Source organism: Nanorana parkeri, unplaced genomic scaffold, assembly GCF_000935625.1.
Source record: "Nanorana parkeri isolate BGI_ZX_2015 unplaced genomic scaffold, ASM93562v1 scaffold1917, whole genome shotgun sequence".
NCBI classification, from domain to species: Eukaryota; Metazoa; Chordata; class Amphibia; order Anura; family Dicroglossidae; genus Nanorana; species Nanorana parkeri.
Genome location: NW_017308185.1, coordinates 149,122 through 170,276, shown reverse-complemented (window position 1 = coordinate 170,276; position 21,155 = coordinate 149,122). Strand labels below are relative to the sequence as shown.

The window sequence follows — 21,155 nt, the reverse complement described above, 5'->3', positions numbered from 1 at the left end:
GGGGGAGAGAGGTGAGCGGTCACTGCCGCAAGATTGAGGATTTGGTGAGCGTATCATCTTTATTCCGTCCTCTAGACCAAAAGGACCAATTAACCCTTGCAGTGTGGGGGTAGCCCACACTGCAGATCTTTAAATGCTCAAATAGGTCTAGGGGTATTGTGTAAAGGACTTTTACTTACCTGATTTCCGCTCCTGTGGGATCCAAGACTGGCACCCTCGGCCTCCTCCCCAGTGCGGTTTGGCGGTCAGAAGCCCGCTGATCATCGCATACAATGCTGGGCCCTTAGATCTACATTATACATGAGGACGGCAATGGACAATCCACAAGCTGAAGTGTAGGGGAAGATAAGGATTGTGTTGACTGCTGGGGGAGCAAGAATCAGGTAGGTAGAACTGCCTTTCCTGATACACCTAAACCTATATAAGACTTTAACCCAGTCTTTCTCAACCAGGGTGCTGTTGCACCCTGGTGTGTCTTCTGGCTCCCTTGAAATCTTCACACAAAGTCATGACTCTGATGTGAAGGTGGCTCCTGATTTAAAAGAGGGGTACCCTGTTTTGAAAGAGAGCTTGACAATGTTAAGGAGGACTCTAATGTGAAGGGGGAATCCCACTTTTTTGTGTGTTTTTGCCCTCCTCCTTATAGTGGCACTAAACGTAGGAGTTAAATTTTAAAAATACATTCAAGTACCAAAACTATTAACAAAAGTGGACCTTTTGAGTGTATCACTCAAATTATCTCTGATTTCATACTGAAACTGTCCTCCCTTCTGGAGGGTGGTTATATTTGTTCCCCATGGTCCCTGTGTGTTGTAAAGTAGCCACCGCTCCAAGCTCACTCTCATGATGGACTACAATCTCCTATTTAGTTAGTTCATTTGTATTTAGATTGTAGTCCATCACATGAGCGAGCTTTGAGCGGTGGCTACTCTACAGTGCACAGGGACCCTGGGGAACAAAAGTAGCCACCCTCCAGAAGGAAGTACAGTGTCAGCATAAATGCAGAGATGATTTGAAAATCTACAGCTAAATCATACACAAATAAGGTATGTTTATGATAAAAGCTAGTGTGCTTGAATACATTTTAAAGATTTAACTCCTGAATTTAGTGTAACTTTAAAAACACAGTTTTCCTTCCCTTATACTTAGTGTAAGTCGATTCCCTTTATTGGGATCTGTAGACCAATAGATAGTTGTACTTTACCATGTCCAGAACACTGCAAATATTCCACGGCGATCTCAAAGTGACTTTGTTCCCTCTAAAAGTGAAAGAATTTAGTTATGGGCTCAATAAACTCTTCGCAGGACAGATAAAAGGCCGGTGTGTTGTGTGTCCAATGTGTTGTACAGACAACACTCCTGCATCTGCAGATGCCATTAGACGCGGCTCTAAGGTTACTGATGATGAATGGCGGGCTGCTGTGCTTTGGTTGGAGGGACGCGATGTGTTCAGCCCCCCTCCCCTCTCTCACATTTCACAGACTTGTCACCCTCTCCCGGGGTACTATTTAAACCGTGTATGGACAGCCGTGCATTGTTTCCAGGCTCGATCATGTCAATGAGCTGAGAGGACATCGGCACCAACTTCTCTCCAATAAGGTGACCCCCATGGATCCGTCAGCCAGCAGCTGTATGAGAAGCGCCCCACTATGGGGCCGTATGAGGAACCCCCAGGGGGATGTCAGCTCTTCTCTGCACCCCTATCAACAAGTCCCCCCCTTCTTCCCTCAGAAGCCCGACTACAACTCCTATCCGGACTTCTCTGCTTCGTGCTTGGCAACAGCCCCGCATAGCTTTCCCCGGGAGGAGCGCCTATACCCCGAGCACCCCTTCCATCACTCGGACTGGCACTTGTCTGCCACAGAGGCCAGGAGGAGACTCAACCCCGAGCTCAGCTCCGGGGACATGGACAGCAGCAGCCCCAACCTGCTGGACGGCTCGGGTTGCCCCAGTGAAGAGTATGGGGGGACGGGGGGCCCGGGCAAAAAGGCTTCCAAGAGGAAAAAGGAGAGCACAGGTGAGTGGATATGACGTGTCTGTATTATATGGGGGCTCATTCACTCCGGCAGTGTCCAACCTGCATTTACAGGTGTTTCACCTGTGCAATTTAAAGCGTCTCATGACAAGAGGGATCCTATTAATTTCTAGGGGGTCTATTCACATTGACAGCGCCCAACCTACGTTTACAGGTGTTTCACCTGTGCGATTTGAAGCACCTCAGCCCCATATGACCAGAGGGATCCTATTATTTTCTAGGGGGTCCATTCACATTGGCAGCGCTCAACCTACGTTTACAGGTGTTTCACCTGTGCGATTTGAAGCGCCTCAGCCCAGTATGACAAGAGGGATCCTATTATTTTTTTATGGGGTCCATTCACCTCAGTAGTGTGCAACCTGCATTTACAGGTGTTTCACCTGTGCGATTTGAGGCGCCTCAGAGGTCGCATTACAAGAGGGATGCCATATTTTCCGATGGGGTCCATTCACAGTGGCAGCGCCAACGTGCATTCATAGGTGTTTCACTTGTGCGATTTGAAGCAACTCAGCCGCTGCATGACAAGAGGGATCCCATTATCTTTTATGGTGTCCAACCTGCTTTTATAGGCACTTCACCTGTGCAATTTGAAGTGCCTCAGCATGCACAACCCAGGGGATCCCTTTTCTGTGGCAGGGGTGGACAACTCCGGCCCTCCAGCTGTTGTGAAACTACAAGTCCCATGAGGCATTGCAAGACTGTCAGTTACAGGCATGACTGCCAGAGGTAGAGGCATGTTGGGATTTGTAGTTAAATCACAGCTGGAGGGCTGAATTTGCCCACAACTGAGGGGGCCCATTTACATTGGGAGTGTCCAACCTGCATTTATATGAATTCCCGTTCACATCTGTGTGATTTGAAGAGCTTCAGTGAGCGTACGTCAATGCATAAAAGGAGGAATCCCATTATTTTCTATATCATTTCCTTTTTATTGTTATGTTTACAAAATACTTTAATGTAATTATTGTTATAAACATGTTGTTATGTTTAGGCATTGCGCTGTCATGTGACTTGGAAAATGGTCCAGGATCTTCTTTTCTTCTCATATACTTCAATAGGAAAGCATTAAGAAAGCATGTAATATGCATTTTTGTGTATTTTAGCACATTTGTTGGCCAAAGCAAAAATGCAAAAAACATAAAAAAACACCAATTAATAAACACATGAAAATGCAGGTACACAAGTGTGAATAGAGGCATAGAGCTCATTTATAAATGCGGGTAATGATGTGCCTTGGATCCTTCAGACTGGACGTTTACCTGTGTTTAGAAAAAATAGAAATTGGTGCATTCAGGGTCAAATTAGGAACTCTGAAGGTGTGTAAACAACTAAACTGCCCCCATTCATACTTGAGAGTGAGCGTTTCTGGGCGATTTTGAAGCTTTTTTGGTGCGTTTTTCAGGCTTGAGCATTTTTGTTTCAGCCAACTGAAAGCTAGTCAGTAGAAGTAGGAGAGAGGAGGATATGCAATAAACTGTGAGGAAAACGCATGTTATAAGCATTTCTTCAAGTATTGAGGACTATGGAAGCCAAAAACAGGCGTGGAAAAAGCTCATATACTAATAGGGCTCTTCATGTTGAGTGTTGTGCTTCAGGAAATGTGTGACAAAACGCTCAGGTATGAATGAGGGGGAATTTTTAAACGCAGGAACAAGTGATCTGGGAAGCCTTAACTTTCAGGGCCTCATTCACCATATATGTTAGGCAGCCTCGTCCAACATAGTCGCAGCTCATAGATGCTGCACACTGTGAGTTTAAATGTAGCAGAAATTATTGGGCAAATAGTGGCAAATGTTATGCTTTTCAGATCACTCTCCTGCGTTTACACGAGCATAAAAAATGCTTCGTTTAGATGCATACAGTGTATTTTTTATGGGTCTGAGCACAGCACTATTGTATATTATGGGTCCGTGCACTCAACACTGTTGCATATTGTGGGTCTGTGCACGTAGCACTGTTGCATATTGTGGGTCCGTGCACGCAGCACTGTTGCATATTGTGGGTCTGTGCGCACAGCACTATTGCAACTTGTGGGTCCATGCACGCAGCACTATTGTATATTGTGGGTCTGGTCAGCACTATTGCATTTTGTGGGTCCTTTGCACGCAGCACTATAGCATACTGTGTGTCTGTGCACGTAGCACTATTGTATATTATGGGTCCCTGCATGCAGCTTCGTTGTGCTCAGCAATCGTGCACTTCGTTCAGCTGCATAAAATCAAAGTAGAAAGTTCTGCATCAGAATAGAACAGGGGTGGGCAACTCCTACCCTCCAGCTGTTGTTGAACTACAAGTCCCATGAGGCATCGTAAGACTGATAGTTACAGGCATGATTCCCAGAGGCATGTTGGGATTTGTAGTTAAAGCACAGCTGGAGGGCCAGACCCAGATATCAAGCAATTGAGCTGCAAGTTTGAAAATTACTTGCTAAACTATTGCAGACTTGCCAAGCTTCACAATTTTGTAGCACAATTGCAGCAAGTCTGCATTGCAAGTCTCCAGATCAACATGCTTTGCAAAAGTGGTGTACACTTGCAGAGCTCTTGCTAAGATCTGCAGGACTCTTGCTGTAGACTTGCCAAGCAACTTTGCTACAAATTCAAAAAGTGTCAACTAGAACTTGTGCTGCAAGTGTTCTGCAAGTTGTAGACTTGCAAGGAATGTGTGCAGCAAGTTAGAAAGAATTACAATTTAACCCTGCCACGAGGTTGTGTCCTTGCTATCTGGGGAGTTGTCCACCCCAGACCTAGAGTTTGGTCCAAACCTGAACTAATTCGAACCCAGAAGGTGTCACACACATAGGAGTAGTATACTGGTGACATAATTGACCTTGTATGGCCAAATGGCCATATTTGGTCAATGAGATTAACCTGACTGGGTCACCTGCACAATTGATCAAATATGGCCATGTGGCCTTATAAGGTCAATGATGTCACCAGTATCCTGCCCTTTTATTTACAGGGGCATGGGATGTTCTGGGCACAGCTGATTGGGCATACACTGACACCTAACATCCGGGTTGGATGAGCTCAGGTTTAGACCAAGTTCATTCCTATTCAAGAAATGTGTCAGAGAAAGGGATGATGGGCAGTCCAGGCAGTTGGACTGATAAGTGTTAACCCTTTTCCTTAAATGTTGGTCTGTTTCAAAACTTTGTAGCTAGTGACGGAGTGGCTTTAAGATCAAATAAGTTACTTTAGAAGAAAATGGACTTTCTGAAAAGGGAATCTGTTATTTCTTTCCCGACTTTGGCAGAAACATGTAGTTCCTTATGGTCTAGCTGGCATGGTATTCTGATATGAATAGACGCCTGTGCCTAGCTGGCCTTGTAGTCACATGACTTTTTGAATGATTGCCCACAGTATGAAGGTTCTACAAATCAGACATATGGCAAGTAGTAGTAGTGGCATTTGGTAAAGCTGGTGGGTGACTATTGGTCACATATTTATGGCACTGATGCTCCAGATGAGTCACATCACAGATAGTTGTAGCAATATATTCTGTTTTCCCGAATGGGCCGTAGTTACTTTTCCTTGATTCTGTGTACAGAAAATTATCCGGTATACATTCCCTATTGTAATGATTGATTGCCTGAAAAGTGATCATGGAAAGTAATGTCCTGATAATACATAGTCGCAGACATAAATGATTATTATAGCATGCACTTTTATTAATGTGCATTCAGAACTCTCTTGTGTGTCAGTAAACATTTTGGTTATCATCAGACAACTATTCACAAAAGTAACACAAATCACACCACATTTTCTAACTGTCTGCAGATACCTCATTATAAGGTAGTAGGATACGTTTTTGACTTTTTGAACTTGTCTTTTTTACAATAAAAATAATGAAATCCGCTATTTGTTAACAAAAAGTGAAATATTTTTTATACAGCTGTCTTTTGTAGCTGCTAAAATTTGCAGTCCCTAAATCGATACAATTTATCATCTTTTGGATATTTGTGAAGAGAATAATTAATTTTGTGATATAAATATGGCACATGTTCAGTGTAATATAAATTGCATTATTCATAATCATCAAGGTTAACAAATTATGTGTTACTAAACTGAAAATAGTAATAGAAGATTTATTTATGATGGACTTTTATACATTTATAGTATACATAGTGATATATATTACATCTACTATGGGGTCTATTCACGAAGCAGCAGAAGGATCTAGCCTCACGCAAAGCCACCCGATGTACGGCTGATTTCAGCCGATATATGGCTGGAATCAGCCGTACCAGCCCAAAGTGAATAGCCGAACAACGTTCGCTTCAGGTCGGTCGTTCACTCGGCTGCCTACAGCAGCTTAGTGAATAGACCCCTATGTAATTGAAGTGTAGTTGTCAGTGATGCAGTATTGGGAATAGAATATACAGATGGGTCTCATGAATTTGGCATTTGGTGAATTTGGAATTTGGCACGACAAACCGCAAAGGTGTGAACAGACTCCATTGACTTCTGAATCTGTGTTTTGCGCAATATTGCGCGACCCAATCTGTGCGATAAATCGCCCAGGTGTGAACCTAGCCTAAGTGCTATTTTTAAATGTAGGCAGCACAAAGAAGCTGTGGACCTAACATACGTCTCTAATAGAAATAGTTTCTCTAAGATTCATAACACAAGTGAGGCTCCATTCACACATCGCATTTTAATTTCAGCGCACACATTTTAACATACGTGTGGTTTCCTCATGTTTGCGGCTACTACTATAGCTGGAACGCGCGGAAGTCGCCCAGAATATCACACATGTACTTTTTTGTGCGATGCATGTTTTTGTGCACAGTGTACATTCAAATGTATGGTTTTTGTGTTTTGCGCTTTTCAAGCAGATACTAATCAATCCAGACATAGAGATTTTTTCTGTAGAGGGGGAAGTTTAGAAGTAGGGATAATCTAATCTGCTTGGGTTCAGTTTGCAGTGGGTTCATCAAATCCTGCTTGAAATCTGCTGCACATCCAACTCACCCCCAGGGATTTCAATAGGGTTCCTATTGAAGTCTGTGGGGGTGAATCTTGGTACTAAATTCTGGCCATTTTTAAGGCTGATAGGCCAGCTATTGTAAAAAAAAGGGAATGGGGATCTGGGCACTGCCATGGGGGGACATTAAACAAAGCAAAAAAAATGTGTTTTATATATCGCACAGCGGGGACAAGGTTCCTCTAATATAAATTTGAATACAACATAAGAAAAGCACAGAAGCACCTTTTCAAATACATGCTTGGGGGATACCTTTAAGCTGCATGTGGTGTTAGGAAACCGGGAGCAGCGTCAGCGACACCTTATTCTAACATCATGTATTTTGGATGTGTAATTGATTTTTTTACAATTAGCTTGGTCCAAATACAACAGAAGCACTCCAGTCTTATTCATTTGAACTTGGAAAAAGCTTTGTAAGCTTTTAACTTAATACAAATTGGCCAGTGGCAAAACAATTTAATAGTATAGTTTGTGAGCGGTATCACACTGCATCGTCTGAAATGTTTTATAAAAAATGTCAAAACACAGTGTACAAAACATTTGAAACCCCCAATCCCACAATTCATAACACCCATCACATCCCCCAATGTTTCCCAAAATATTCAAAATATAGACTTTCATGTCTTTGGTAAAAGTTGACTAGTGTCAGGACAGTAGGTGAGCGCTTGAATAGGCAGCAAATAGAAAGAGGCAATGGCATGGAGGGTGATGAGTTTTGTCTGCTACTGTAAGACACGTGAAATACTAATATTTTTATTATATAATTAAGGGGTCTATTCACTAAGCTGCTGAAGAATCTAGCCGTAGCTTCGGCTGATCCTTCGGCTACCTTCGGCCCCCGGACCCCTTCGGTTCAGTTCACTATAGCCCGTAAAGCTCCCGAAGTTGGCCGAGCGGCTCAGTCGAGCCGAAGGCATATGCTTCGGCTCAACTGAGCCACGGTGAAAGCCGAAGCTGGCCCAATGGCCGGCCATTGGCTGGCCGACAGCCTGCTTCTGACAGCTGGGCGGAGCCAGCCGTCATCTCACGGCTGGCTCCGGCCACTTTCAGAGAGATCACCAGCTAACCAGGGACGCAGACATTACACACTGAGAGCGGCCTCTCCATGTTCTCAGGGTGTAATGACAGATGGCGTTCCTGGTTACTTGGTAACCAGGAACGCTATCTGTCATTACTCTTCCGTACGCTCTGGGAGTCTAATACGACTCCCGGCAGCCCGGGAGAGAAACACTTTCTCCCAGAAAGGTTCACTCTGCTCGATCGAGCAGAGTAAACGTTTCCCTGTTCGTTTTTTTTTTCTTCCTTCTGACATTGGAGCCGTTGGCTGCATCAGAATAATAATTTAAAAAAAAAATCACCATAGGAATGCATAGCTAGATTCCTATTGGCTATTTCAATTTGCAATAGCAAACTAGCTATTGCACCCGCCCACTGCTGCTGTCAACCAGCAGAGGTGGACCTGCAGTTCTCCATCAGGTCCCCCTCTGGTGATTGACAGCAGCAGAGGGCGGGTATTTCAATTTGCAATAGCTAGTTTGCTATTGGCTATTGCAAAGTGAAATAGCCAATAGGAATCTAGCTATGCATTCCTATAGTGATTTTTATTTTATTTTTTTATTTTATTCTGACGGGAGCAGACCCGTCCGGCCAATAGAAAACAGTTGGGCGGAGCTAGCTGTCACTGCTAGCTCAGCCCAATCGTTTTCTATTTTATTTTTTACTACTTTTTAAACTGTTTTTCTGTTCTGCTCGGCGGCATTCGGCTATTCACTTACTGCTGTTCGGCATCTATGAGAATAGGCCGAACAGCAGCGAGTAGCCTGCCGGAGGTTCGGCTTAGCCGATCCTGATGTTGGATCGGCTGAGTCAAACTCCTTCTGCACTTCAGGTCGGCCCGAACAGGCTGAGCATGTTCGGCCAGCCGAAGCCACCCGATGTACGGCTGATTTCAGACGATATACGGCTGGAACCAGCCGTACCAGCCTGAAGTGAATAGCCGAACATCGTTTGGCTCACTTCGCTTCGGGTCGGTTAGTCACCCGGCTGCCTACGGCAGCTTAGTGAATAGACCCCTAAGTGTCAGTGTGTAAGAGCTGTTAGGGCAATCTATAGTAAGTATTACATCTCTGACCTAGGCAAGTATAAGTTAACACTGCTTTATGCTGGTAGAGATGCCACAAGAAGTTTCCATACATGCTGCATTCTGGGAAAAGTTTTCAGCCCATTCTTACTAGGTATGTCTTCATTCTTCACAATTCATATTCCTACTTATTACTTATAGTGAACCAGTGACAATGGAAAACATATGTCAGCGCCTGTTATACTGTAGAGCATGATATGGTTCTTTCCACCAGCCGTATATCACTACAAGATGTATGAGCAGAGGAGAGAAACTACAAAATGCAGCGGGGGAGCAAGAATTCGACATACAAGGAAGTGTCAGGGAAGTGTCAGATACTTGTAAGGGCCAGAGAACAGCATATTGTGGAGTTGTAACACATGGGCCACCAGAAAGGTAAATATATGTCATCTTCTTTTTATAGGTTTCACTTACTTTTCTTTAAATTATAACAAAACCTATACAAATATATTTAAAGGGTTATTAAACCTCCAGCGTGTTTTTGCATATATCTACTATAGATATATGCAAAAACGTAAAAAAAAAAAACATTTTCAAACAGGTTTAGACTTACCTGCGTCTTCGCCGCGCGCTCCCGTCCGAATATCTGAAGAGTCTCGGCCAGCCGCAAAGGATCTTGGGGCGGGCTCATGCGCAGTTCAGATGTTCGACCGAGAGATGAGGGGAGACACACAGTAAGTCTATGGAGTAGCGTGCACCCGCACAGACTGCGTGGGACGTCAGAGAAGAGGAGGACAGAGGAGTCAGCGCTGGATCAGAGACCCGCACCAGCGCTGGAGGGACATCTGAAAACTACACTAAAGAAGATGATCGGATTAAGGGGCATGATTTAAGGTAAGTCCTTACTCTAATGTGGGGTGTATTAGCCTTTAATGTCACTTTAACCGTTTAGATATTTCTTTGGTGAAGGTCTTTGGGCAGATTCCAGACTACTCTGAGCAGTTTGAAACTGAAAGTAGAGGGCCAAACTGAGCGACAGACTGAGCTTCCTCTCATTAACATACAATGCTTCTTAAACCCTTTGTTAGGACAGACAGTGTTCAAAACTAGTTTACAACTGATAGGGAGATCTGTCAGCACAGTACAGACAGGGATAATCTTAGTAAACCTAACTTTCTACAGCTCCCTACTTAAAGTTACATAAGGAGAAGCTAGGTAGGATTTTTAAGCAATTAACAAACCCTTTAAAATGCAAGCAGCAATTTTAAAATATTTAAATTATTATGCTACTAAGTTATGCTACGCGAATGAGAACAAAAATAAAGTACGTTCTCCGAATTTGGCTGCAAAAGTGAAAACACACTTTAAGGGAAACTGCATGCAATTCAGACACTCAGCTATGTGCAAGAAAATATTAAAAAACTGAACTTTTCTTTCCAGGGCTGAATGTTTAAAGTCAACTCAGATCCCCTTCACTGCATTTCAGCTTTTACACTTTAGTAAATTATTGAGTCTAAGAAAAAGAGGACCTAGATGACATTAAGTTGGGGAAAATACTTCCTCTTTTGCTTTTATTATCTGTGTTTCCCTCAGTTTGTGTCTTTTCATTCACTGTGTCTACCAGTGTTAGTGTGGCACTTTGTTTTATATAGTTTACCTTGCTTCATAGTATGTTGTTATTAAAATAAAAATGACCCAGGGTAGGATTGGATTTACTTGCTCGCATTCAAGTCTCCTACAACACTGTTTTTGGTGTGACTAGCTTAGATATATTGTTTCAGCAGCAAAGTGTCCTTTGAAATTATGTTTACCAAGCAGGTTAAAGAAGAACTCTGGCAAAAAAAAATGTACCCTTGCAGAGGGGCTACCTACGGCACTGCAAAAGTTAGTTGCTTGTTTTGTCTAGGGGGCTCAAATAAAGGTGATTTAGTTTCCTGATCCGCTGCCCTGCACCTCACCTCCCTCCTCCTCTGCTCCAGCTATGGAATGTCCCTCGGCATCCTCATGATTAATGCAGGTCAATAGAGCTGCATAAGATGTGATGATGTCAGCAATGGCCAGAGCCCAGAGGAGAAGAGGCTGCAGGGAGCAGTCTTGAAGCCCGGATGGAGCCGGCGGGACTGAGGATCAGGTGAGTAAATCTGCTTTATATGAGCCCCCTAGACAAAATGATCACTTAACCCTTGTAGTGTGGGGTAGCCCCACTGCAAGGATATGTTTTTTGTTTTTTGTCTTTAATTTGAGATCTATTAGAGTGACTGTGAATGTTCATGGACCATATTATAGCGGTGTCCTTACCCCAGTAATGGATGTTTTTCTTTTTCAGATTGAGTGATTAGAACTAGGGGTGTTCAGATACCAAGTACGTACTTGGTACAAGTACAGGTTCTTTTCCAGCTCCAAGTCTAGACTAGAGAAAAATTAAAAATTTAGGAGGCAGCTGTCATTTTTAAGGAACATACAGAGCTCCTGGGATGTGTACATCTCTGTTTTAATGTATGATTTAAAAAAAAAAAAAATATATAAGGAATGCACCGATACCTTTTTTTTAAAGTACAAGTACTGATACTTGTCCAAGTACTTTCAGATACAAGTACTGATACATTTTTGTTTATTGTCATGTGACAGTTTTTCCAAAACAATACAAACTAATGATTTCAGGACAGTGGTGGAGCGCCAGAGCTAGGTCCCAGCTGCAACCTCTGCAACCCTGGTAGTTCTCGTGAAAATGCCAAGTATTGGCACTGGTATCTGAACATCCCTAATTGGAACCATGGATCTGTGGCTAAAACACGAACTGTAATCGAATTTCTGGCCAAGAGGGTTGTGCACCTAAGGAAATCCATAATCTGCTAAATAATGTTTATGGGGACGCTGTGGTGGAATTTTGGTTTCTCCTTTTTGAAACGTCTTCATCCAACACCTCACATTGCTAATGTCCCATACAACGTCCCCTTAAAAATTATTTAGCCGATTATGGATTTCCTTGTGCACAACCCGCTTTTACTAGAAATTCAGTTACAGCTCGTTGTTTTAGCCACAGATCTATGGTTCTAATCACTCAATCTGAAAAAGAAAAGCATACATTGGTGGGATAAGGACACCTCTATACCATGGTCCATGAACATTCACAGCGACTCTAATAGATCTCAAATTACAGACATGGAGGCTTTACTTTTTTATTGACCATCCTATATGATATGTATTTAGGGTCAGTATAGGCCTACTTAATAGTACCACAGCCCAAGTCTACCACCATGACCACATCGACCACTGACGTCGTACGGACACATGGCTAAAACATTGCCAAAACTTGTTGGTTCCGAAGGGGGTGTTTTGTTTTTCTTTCTTTTTGTTCTTTGTCAGTTTGCACATGAAGATACTTTTTTTATGATTATTTGCACGCTATTTTAATATGATTTAATAAATATGTATGATTTTAATTGTTTGGATTGGTGCTGCCTTGGTACTGTGAAAGCCCCTCCTTTCTTACTTGGTTTTTCCATATCTGTTGTTTTAGTAGAAACAGACTTTGTTGAAAGTTCACTAGTTTTACCTGGCTGAGTGGATGAAGGTTTATGTCTAAAATCCTGTTCACACTAGCCTGTCTGCTAAAACGGTGCATGTGTTGTGGCAGCTCCGGCAGCATGCGTTAAATCACACACTGCCAGAGCTATCACTGTTTAAATTTTTTATTCTTTTTTTTTTTTTTTACTTTCTGTGGAATGTACAATGTGTACACTCCATTTAGGTCCCTGCACGGCAGCGCGGTGCTGTGCGCTGTAGTGTGGCAACCTGCGGTGGCATTCAGTGCGCTGCACTAAAATGCAACAGGTTTGTTTTTTATCGCAGCACCTGCTAGATTGTGGTGTGAATGGGACACACAATGGTTTTTTATGTATCCCTGCGGTGACCTGTGTTGATCCGGTGCAGTACAACGCAGGTCAGCGCAATATGTGTGACCGGGCACTGAAATTCATTGGGCTGCTTATAAGGGTCCGTTCACACAGATTGCCTTGGCTTGCATTGTACCACACTAGATCAATGCAGGTCACTGCAAAGGCACATGGGAACAATTGTTTTCAACAGGGTTATTCACAAAAGGGTGAAGAGTTTGGACAAGGCAAGATAAATGAACAATCTAGGAAAACATAGCTCAACTCGATAGTGTGCCGAATTGGAGGATTTTTCCAAATCAGTTATGTTGGCCTAGATTGTTCACTTCTCCTGCCTTCTCCAAACTCTTCACCCTTTTGTGAATAACCATGTAAGTGTCCCATTAACACTATAACCCAGGTGTGATGAGCACTGCGTTTTGATAAAGTGCAGACATTCTGCATTCTATCACAGCACAGTGGATCCCACCGCAAGTCGCTGCATGGCAGTACAGCGCACCACGCTGCCGTGTGGGGCCTACACATTGTACACAACACATCAAGTTAAAAAACATGTTAACAGTGACAGCACCAGCAGAGTGTGATACAACGCACAGTACAGGAGTTGCCACAACACACTAGACCACCCTCTGAAATGGAGCATTTTAGCGGACAGGCTAGTGTGATCAGGTCCTCAGGGTTTGAAAATAATTGCATGTCGTTTGACAAGCAGGTTTTCCTCTTCAAAGTTCTATGAATAGAGTAGTAAACAGTAAAGAGACAAAAACAAAATTATAGCAAAATGTAGCAAAAAAAATCAGAGATGAAAAATTAATTCTGGACTGTACAGAAAACTTCCCTCTGCCTCTCTCTTCCTTCTCAAATATTAGATTATTATTCGAAAATAATGGCTGGTAAGATGAGGAAAATCTTTCTACAAAATGATTTTTTCTGGATTATTTGCACTTGTCAAAATAAATGAGCAGCAAAAAAGTTCTCAGTGCAGCTTTATAAACAGACTAAACTGTCAGTTCATATTTTTCACAAGACAATATCAGTTTCACCCTAAAAGGCCCTCTAGTTTAGTTAACAAAAATCGTGTGGTTTCAAGTGGCAAATAATTTATATCTGTATGTTTATGATCTGCACAAGCGGTAAAGTGAACATTTTTTAGATCAGTTACTAATGTAGATTTCTGGCACTTAAACTGCCTACAGACAATAGGGGTGGTTGGGTGAGTATATATTCTATTACAGAAGATTATATATTATGAGGGGGGTGAGCAACTCCCGTAACTCCCGTCCTCCAGCTGTTGTGTCCCATGAGGCATTGCAAGACTGACAGTTTCCAGAGGCAGAGGTATGTTTGGATTTGTAGGTAAAGCACAGCTGGAGTGCCAAGGTTTCCTACCCCTGATATATTATAATAGAAAATCTTTCTACAAACATACAATTGTGTATTGGTCGAATATGTGTGCTTGTTCCTATGGAAGTTGGAACGGGGAGCTATGCAGGCACTGTTTTTAGAACAAACTGTTGTGATTGGCTGAGAAATCTGCTCCATCTCTCCAACTCTGCCATTATGCCTTAAGGAACATGGAACCTTAGTTCCCTGCGCCAAATGTAAACATGTCAGGTGGAGGTTCTCCTATGTCTGTATGAACCTTGTTTTGCAGTGCCTCATGGGACAGCTGGAGTGCCAAGGCTGACTACCCCTACTTTAGAAAGTGCCAAAGTTAAGACCTTAGAATTCTAGGAACAGCTCAGTCCCCTCCCTACCTTATATAGTATATACAAAATTACATTAGGGGGGGGGGGCGTGGCTTGCTGGCGCGCTGCATGAACTCTTCAGCCTAGAGCTCCGTGCAGCGACGGGCCTCGAGGCGGCTTAAAGCAAAAACCAGGTCTTACCTGCTCCTGACGGAACCCTCCTCTGCTTCCCCATATCCCCGAGGATGAAGCGGTCGCAAAAACGGAGAGGTAAACGACCGCAGAAGCTGACGGACTTCTTCGGCCCATCGGGGCAGAGACGCGGCCAAGATGGTGCCGGCTCCTCCTCACGAGAACAGCGGCGGGCCCCAAATACAGGGCACACGCCCGGCTGGGCCTCCACAGGAAAGCAGGCAGACTCTGGGTCCTCTTCTGGGTCGTCCCAGCCTAGCACCCCGGCGGACGGGAGCCCAGACCTGACGAGACAGCGGATGACAACCCCTGGAGATGACCTGAGGGAGGTGAGCCTGCTCAATTCATCTCTAGATGACACCAGGGAACTATTGGCACCCATCAAGGCCTTCCCCACATCACACCAGCCCATCTCTGATGGAGTTCTTTGTGGCCTGAACGTTCTCTAGTTGGGGAGGGGGAACTGGCCTCTCCCTCGGACTGCTGGAAGCGTGGGGAGGAAGCTCTTGTGCCTGTGCTGGAGCGGATGGTGATCGGCGCCATCTTGGCTGCAGAAGCCGACAAGGCTTCTTTGATATTGCGGCTTTTCGTTTTGGTTTTGGTGCCCGTGGGGGACATGGCTGCGCAGTCGGGTCAGTACCTTTGCTGTCGCTGATGGTTTTCTTCCGTATCGCTGGGTTTTGCCGGTCTATGAATCCCCTGAGACGCCGGCGAGGTACAGAGCTACTCTAGGGCACGTCCGCCATAGAGTGCGCCGCACATGCGCCCCCCGCTGCTCTTCCTTTTAAATCTGTATCTGTTCTCATGCTGGGCAGAACTTCTGTTTTGCAGCAGACTGCATTGTCTCTGAAATGGATACATGGTGTCTGTGTGTAGGTTAGCACTACAGGAAGAGGCACTCAGCTGCAAAGGGAAGTTCTCCCCTAGCATGAGAAGACATAAGGATTTAAAAGGAAGAGCAGCAAAGAGAAGGGAAACAACCATGGATTACAGTCAGGCACACATTACAGTATTGGTTTATGTTAAAAAAATCTGAGGGTTTAATGTCCCGTTAAGGACATGCTGATATCCTTAAGAAGCTCATTTAACACAGATATGCAGTCCTTAATCACCCAATTCAAGTCTGATTTACAACAAGTGGGTGATAGAGTGTCGCATATAGAGGATAAGTTGGGAGAGTTCACCACTACATTCAACGACCTGGTCGGTGCCCACAACACCAGGGAGGATGACTATGAGTGGATGAAGGCCAAACTGGCTGACCAGGAAGATAGGTCTCGCCGAAATAACGTGAAAGTGCGTGGCATTCCTGAATCGGTCGCCCAAGCTGACCTGATGTCGTATGCGCAAGGTCTCATGCATGAAATCATGCCGGACACTCCTAAAACGGAAATGATCCTAGACCGCATTCATCGCTTGCCCAAACCGACCAAATATATCAGAAAAGCTGCCAAGAGATGTGCTGATGTGGGTGCACTTTTTTCATGTAAAAGAACACCTTCTCAAGCTGGTGAGGGATCCCTCCAAACTGCCTGAAAGCTACTCCCGCCTCCAATTTTACTCGGATCTATCCCAGCATACTATGCAGTTTCAGAGACGGCTTGTACCAGTCACCAGAGCGCTGCGCAGCCACCAGATTATGTACCGGTGAAGCTATCCGGCCAAACTCACAGTGTCCAAAGAGGGTGAGTCCTACACGCTGTTTTCCTTGGAGCATGGCCTGACACTCCTAGAGAAGTGGAAGATTCCTCCTGCCCATGATTCAACCTCCCATCCGGCGGTGTCTCCTAGCAAGATGGACTCCGACTGGCGTACAACTACTCGCAAGAAGGGATCCCAGGCGAAAGACTACATTAACAATAATGATCATTACACCACATGACTGTTATTTTCAGCAATGATGCAATAATAACTTGCATGGCTGAAAATAAGGATTTCCTATAGGAAGTGATATATGTCGTAGTTTAATTTAGTTAGTTCTATGTAATAGGACATACAGTTTTCTGAATTGCTGTTACTTTCAGAGGTGGATATGTATACAGTATGTCTACCTTCATCACCTCGATTTTCTTTATTCCCATATAGATGTGGTTTCTCTGGTTATAACCAGTAGGTATCTTGTCTAAAACTGGCCATGTACCAAGCAAAATTTGGTCAGTTCCTGATGAACATGCTGAAATTCAAGCTGTAGGTGGCCCTGTCTGCACCTATCTGCTTGACAAAAGTTGTTTTTTCAGTTGATTTTTGTGGAATGAGACGGTCCAAAATGTTGTGTCTGAACAGTGCCTGCATTCAGTCAGACGCAGGTAGTATCTGTGTACTAAGCAGCCGCTGAATACAATAGCTCGTACCAGGCGATTTGGCCATCCATGCTGTTTAGCATAGATGGTAGAATCTGTTAGATAAAAAAAAAATTATAAAAATAAATCAAATTAGTGTATGGATATTTTAAGTGTTCCGGCATAAAGTGACACTAAACTCAGAAGTTAAATCTTAAAAAAGCATTCAAGTACCTCAACTAATTACAAAAATGTAGCCTATTTGTGCATCACTCAGCTGCAGATCCTCCAATCATCTCTGAATTGGTGATGACTAGAGGTGCACCGAAATTAAAAATTTAAAACTAAAACAATACCGAAATTAAAAAAAAATGTCGGGCTGAAACTAAAAAAAAATGTTTCTAACTTTTTCAAATGTTTTCAAATATTTTATTTTCATTCATTTTTTACAAACTTTCATGTTTTTAAAATTTTTATTAAATATTTTTATTTTTTACTTTACTTTTAGATGCTTCAGTAAAATAGTAGGGGTCTAAACAGACCCCTGATATTTCCCTTTTAAAATAGAAAAAGAAACTGAGAGCACAATCTTTTTTTTTTGTATCCCCAGTTATAAATGAACAGGAATCCTCTATACTGAGTGTTCCTGTTCATTTATAACACGAGGACAGAGTATGTTTACTATAACCACAATCATGAATGAACAGCAGGTGATGTAAATCATTTCCCATTCATTCATAATTGAGGATATAGTAACGATACTATGACCTCAGTTATTGACAAACACTCAGCGATCACTGATTGCTAAGTGTTTGTACCTCGCTCTCCTTCCTGGCAGCTGTCACAGGTGGCTGAGCGAGAGCTGCGGGGAAGAGAGCTCGATCTGACAGCTGCCAGCCTGTGACAGCGCTAGCTGTCTTCGCCCCCACACACCGTTCTCCTCTGATCTATCACAGGACGCTGAGCGGTGCGGGGAGGAGAGACGCCGGCCGCTCACAGCGCTCTCCTCCTGCAGCGCTTGGCCGCCTGCGGCAGTTTCTTTCTTCCCTGCTGGAACACAGAGCAGCGCCCAGTGGGGAGGAGAGAAAGAACGCATGCGTCGCTATAGCGGCAGAAATTGGCACTTTTCGGCATTTTGTCAAATATGTCGATATGTTTCGGTGGCCGATATATCGGTGCATCCGTAGTGCTGACACTGTCCTTTCTTCTGGAGGGTGGCTACTTTTGGGAGGCTACTCACTGCTGTTCGGGCTATTCTTAAAGATGCTGAACAGCAGTGAGTGAATAGCCGAATGCCACTGAGCGGCATGCGCCTCGGCTGTTCTGCACGGTCCCTCAGAGGTACCGAGCAGAACAGAAAAAGAGTTAAAAAAGGTAAAAAAAGTAAATAGAAAACGATTGTGCGGAGCTAGCAGTGACAGCTAGCTCCGCCCAATAGTTTCCTATTGTCCGGCGGCTCTGCTGCTGTAAAAAAATAAAAATAAATTTAAAAAACTCTCTCGGGCGCTCTGGGAGCATCCCGGCCTGCTCAGGAGAGAAGCACTGATGTGTCTTTTTTTTGTTTATTCTGACACGAGCAATGTCAGAATAGAAAAAAAAAGAAATGTTCCCATTGAAAAGCATTGGGACATTACTATTGGCTATTTCAATTTGCAATAGCCAATAGTAAACTAGCATTGTACCCACCCTGTGCTGATGGACCTGATGGGGAACTGCAGCAGAGGGCAGGTACAATGCTAGTTTACTATTGGCTATTGCAAATTGAAATAGCCAATAGTAATGTCCCAATGCTTTTCAATGGGAATTTTTTTTTTCTTCTATTCTGACATCGCTCGTGCTTAGCAGGTAACCAGGGACGCTGATCTCTCTGAAAGTGGCCGGAGCCAGCCGTAAGATCACAGCTGGCTCCGCCCAGCTGTCAGAAGCAGGCTGTCGGCCGGCCAGCTTCGGCTTTCAGCGCGGCTCAGCCGAGCCGATGCATATCCGTTCGGCTCGACTGAGCCGATTGGCCATGATCGGGAGCTGTACGAGCTATTGTGAATAGCCCGTACAGCACCCATTCGGTTCTAATGAACCGAAGGGGTCCTGGGGCCGAAGCTAGCCGAAGGATCGGCCGAAGCTACGGCCAGATCCTTCGGCAGCTTCGTGAATAGACCCCTTTGTCTCATAAGTTTTATTTAAGCTCAGGCTACACATAAAATCAGTACTAGTAGAAGATTTTCTACTACATAAAACTGCAGATAAAAAGGCTGCATGGAAAAAATCGATACCAGTTGAGGATTTCTACTAAATAGAAGTGTTTTAGAAAACTGCAGAACAAAGCAGTAGAAGTGCCCTTTTTGATGTTTTTTCCTTTCACACCAGGGGGCCATTGTTGCTGTTTTACTGTTCAAGCAATGCTGGGTGGTAGGAAGAATTATTTGACTTTAAGGCTATGAAACCTCATACAACTAATGTATTGGGTCCCAGTCTTATTTTATTTATTATTGCTATTTATTTACACAGCACTTTACATGCTACACATTTACATCAGTCCCTGCCCTCAAAGAGTTTACGATCTAAGGTCCCTATCTCACATGCATATATACAGGGCCGACTTAGAAAGGAGCCAATTAACCTTCCAGCATGTCTTTGGAGTGTGGGAGGAAACCAGAATACCCAGAGCAAACCTACGTAAGTGCAGTGAGAACATGCAAACTCCATGCAGATAGCATCCTGACCGGGATATGAACCGTGGACCCCCAATCAGAGGCCGAAGTGCTAACCACTAAGCCACTGTCTTCCTGATAGAGCCTTCTACTGGGAGGGCCATCAGCTACTATTATTATTTTTATTATTATTATACAGGATTTACGGTATATAGCTTGTGTATAGCTTTACAATATAAGGAAAACATTACAGCTACAATACAAATGAATACAAATTAAAAGATGGTAAGAGGGCTGTCAGCCACTATGGCAAGGCTGTATCAGGGCAGATAACACGTAACAATTCCACTGTGTCTCAATATAAATTAGGTTGGGCCACAGTTGGAGAGTATTACTGGGGTGATAGGCAGCACTTGTTTTTGCATTGTTACCTGTCAAAGGGATACTGGCTGTGTGTGATGGGGAGCAATGATGCTGCAGCAAAGCTAATAGACAAAACTTGGGTATGTAATATCCATGCTATGTCTTGAAAAGGTATTTTATTTTATTGTGCCTTGTGTTCTGCTGACATTAAAAAAGAGGTTAGTTCACTTTCTCTGATTAGATTCCTTTAAAACATATTTACAAAGTTTACCTGTTCACAGAAATGCAATATTTATTAGATATATAACAAGATGCATGGTGGGCTTTGTTCACACTAATATCCCGAGTAGCCCAGGTCAAATGTGATGTATGGTTTTCAGTGCTCCCCAGGGGCAGTGAAAGGAATTCTGAGTATATATTTTACTGGTTTTCATAGTAAATGAATACAAGAGTGTTTTAGGTTCTGTAGCACAACACAAAGCAAGTGCTAAAGTGTGAATGGGGTGATAGCAAACTAAGGACTCAACATTTTCCTAAGAGTTTAATGAGATGGGAACCACATTATAACAACACCTGTTTGAAGTGAGTCCAGCAAACATATAAAGCATACCTAACTGAGACGAATGACACAAAAGGACTGATTTACTAAAGTGGCAATTTTTACACTTGACGGAGATAATCAGGTTCAGGGGAAACAAACATCTCTATTTCCCTGGATCTGACTGAGCATTTGAAGTGGACACAGGTCATTATCAACCAGGCTCAAAGGGGCACATGGTAGAATGCAGTACCAGTCCTTCCCAGTTTTATTATTTTTTCTTTTCATTCATGAAAGATCAGAAGAAACGTTTTTACTTTTGGACTAAACCTTTTTCATAATTCCTCTGCAGATCTGCCAGTGAGAACTGTAAAACTGCAATAGAGGCAGTATGATATTATTATTATTATTATTAATATTATTATTATTAGCATTCAGGATTTATATAGC

The 21,155-nt window shown here is 43.4% G+C and overlaps 1 protein-coding gene across 1 annotated transcript in view; it reads left to right on the top strand.

Moving 5' to 3' along the window:
* Positions 1–1,530: 1,530 nt before the first annotated feature.
* The window catches only part of MEOX1 (mesenchyme homeobox 1), a 76,966-nt gene continuing 57,341 nt past the window's right edge, over positions 1,531–21,155 (top strand). The window contains exon 1 of the mRNA XM_018572049.1: positions 1,531–2,017. Within this exon, the coding sequence (XP_018427551.1) occupies positions 1,609–2,017 (409 nt within the window). The 5' untranslated portion in view covers positions 1,531–1,608. The remainder of the gene's footprint in view (positions 2,018–21,155) is intronic.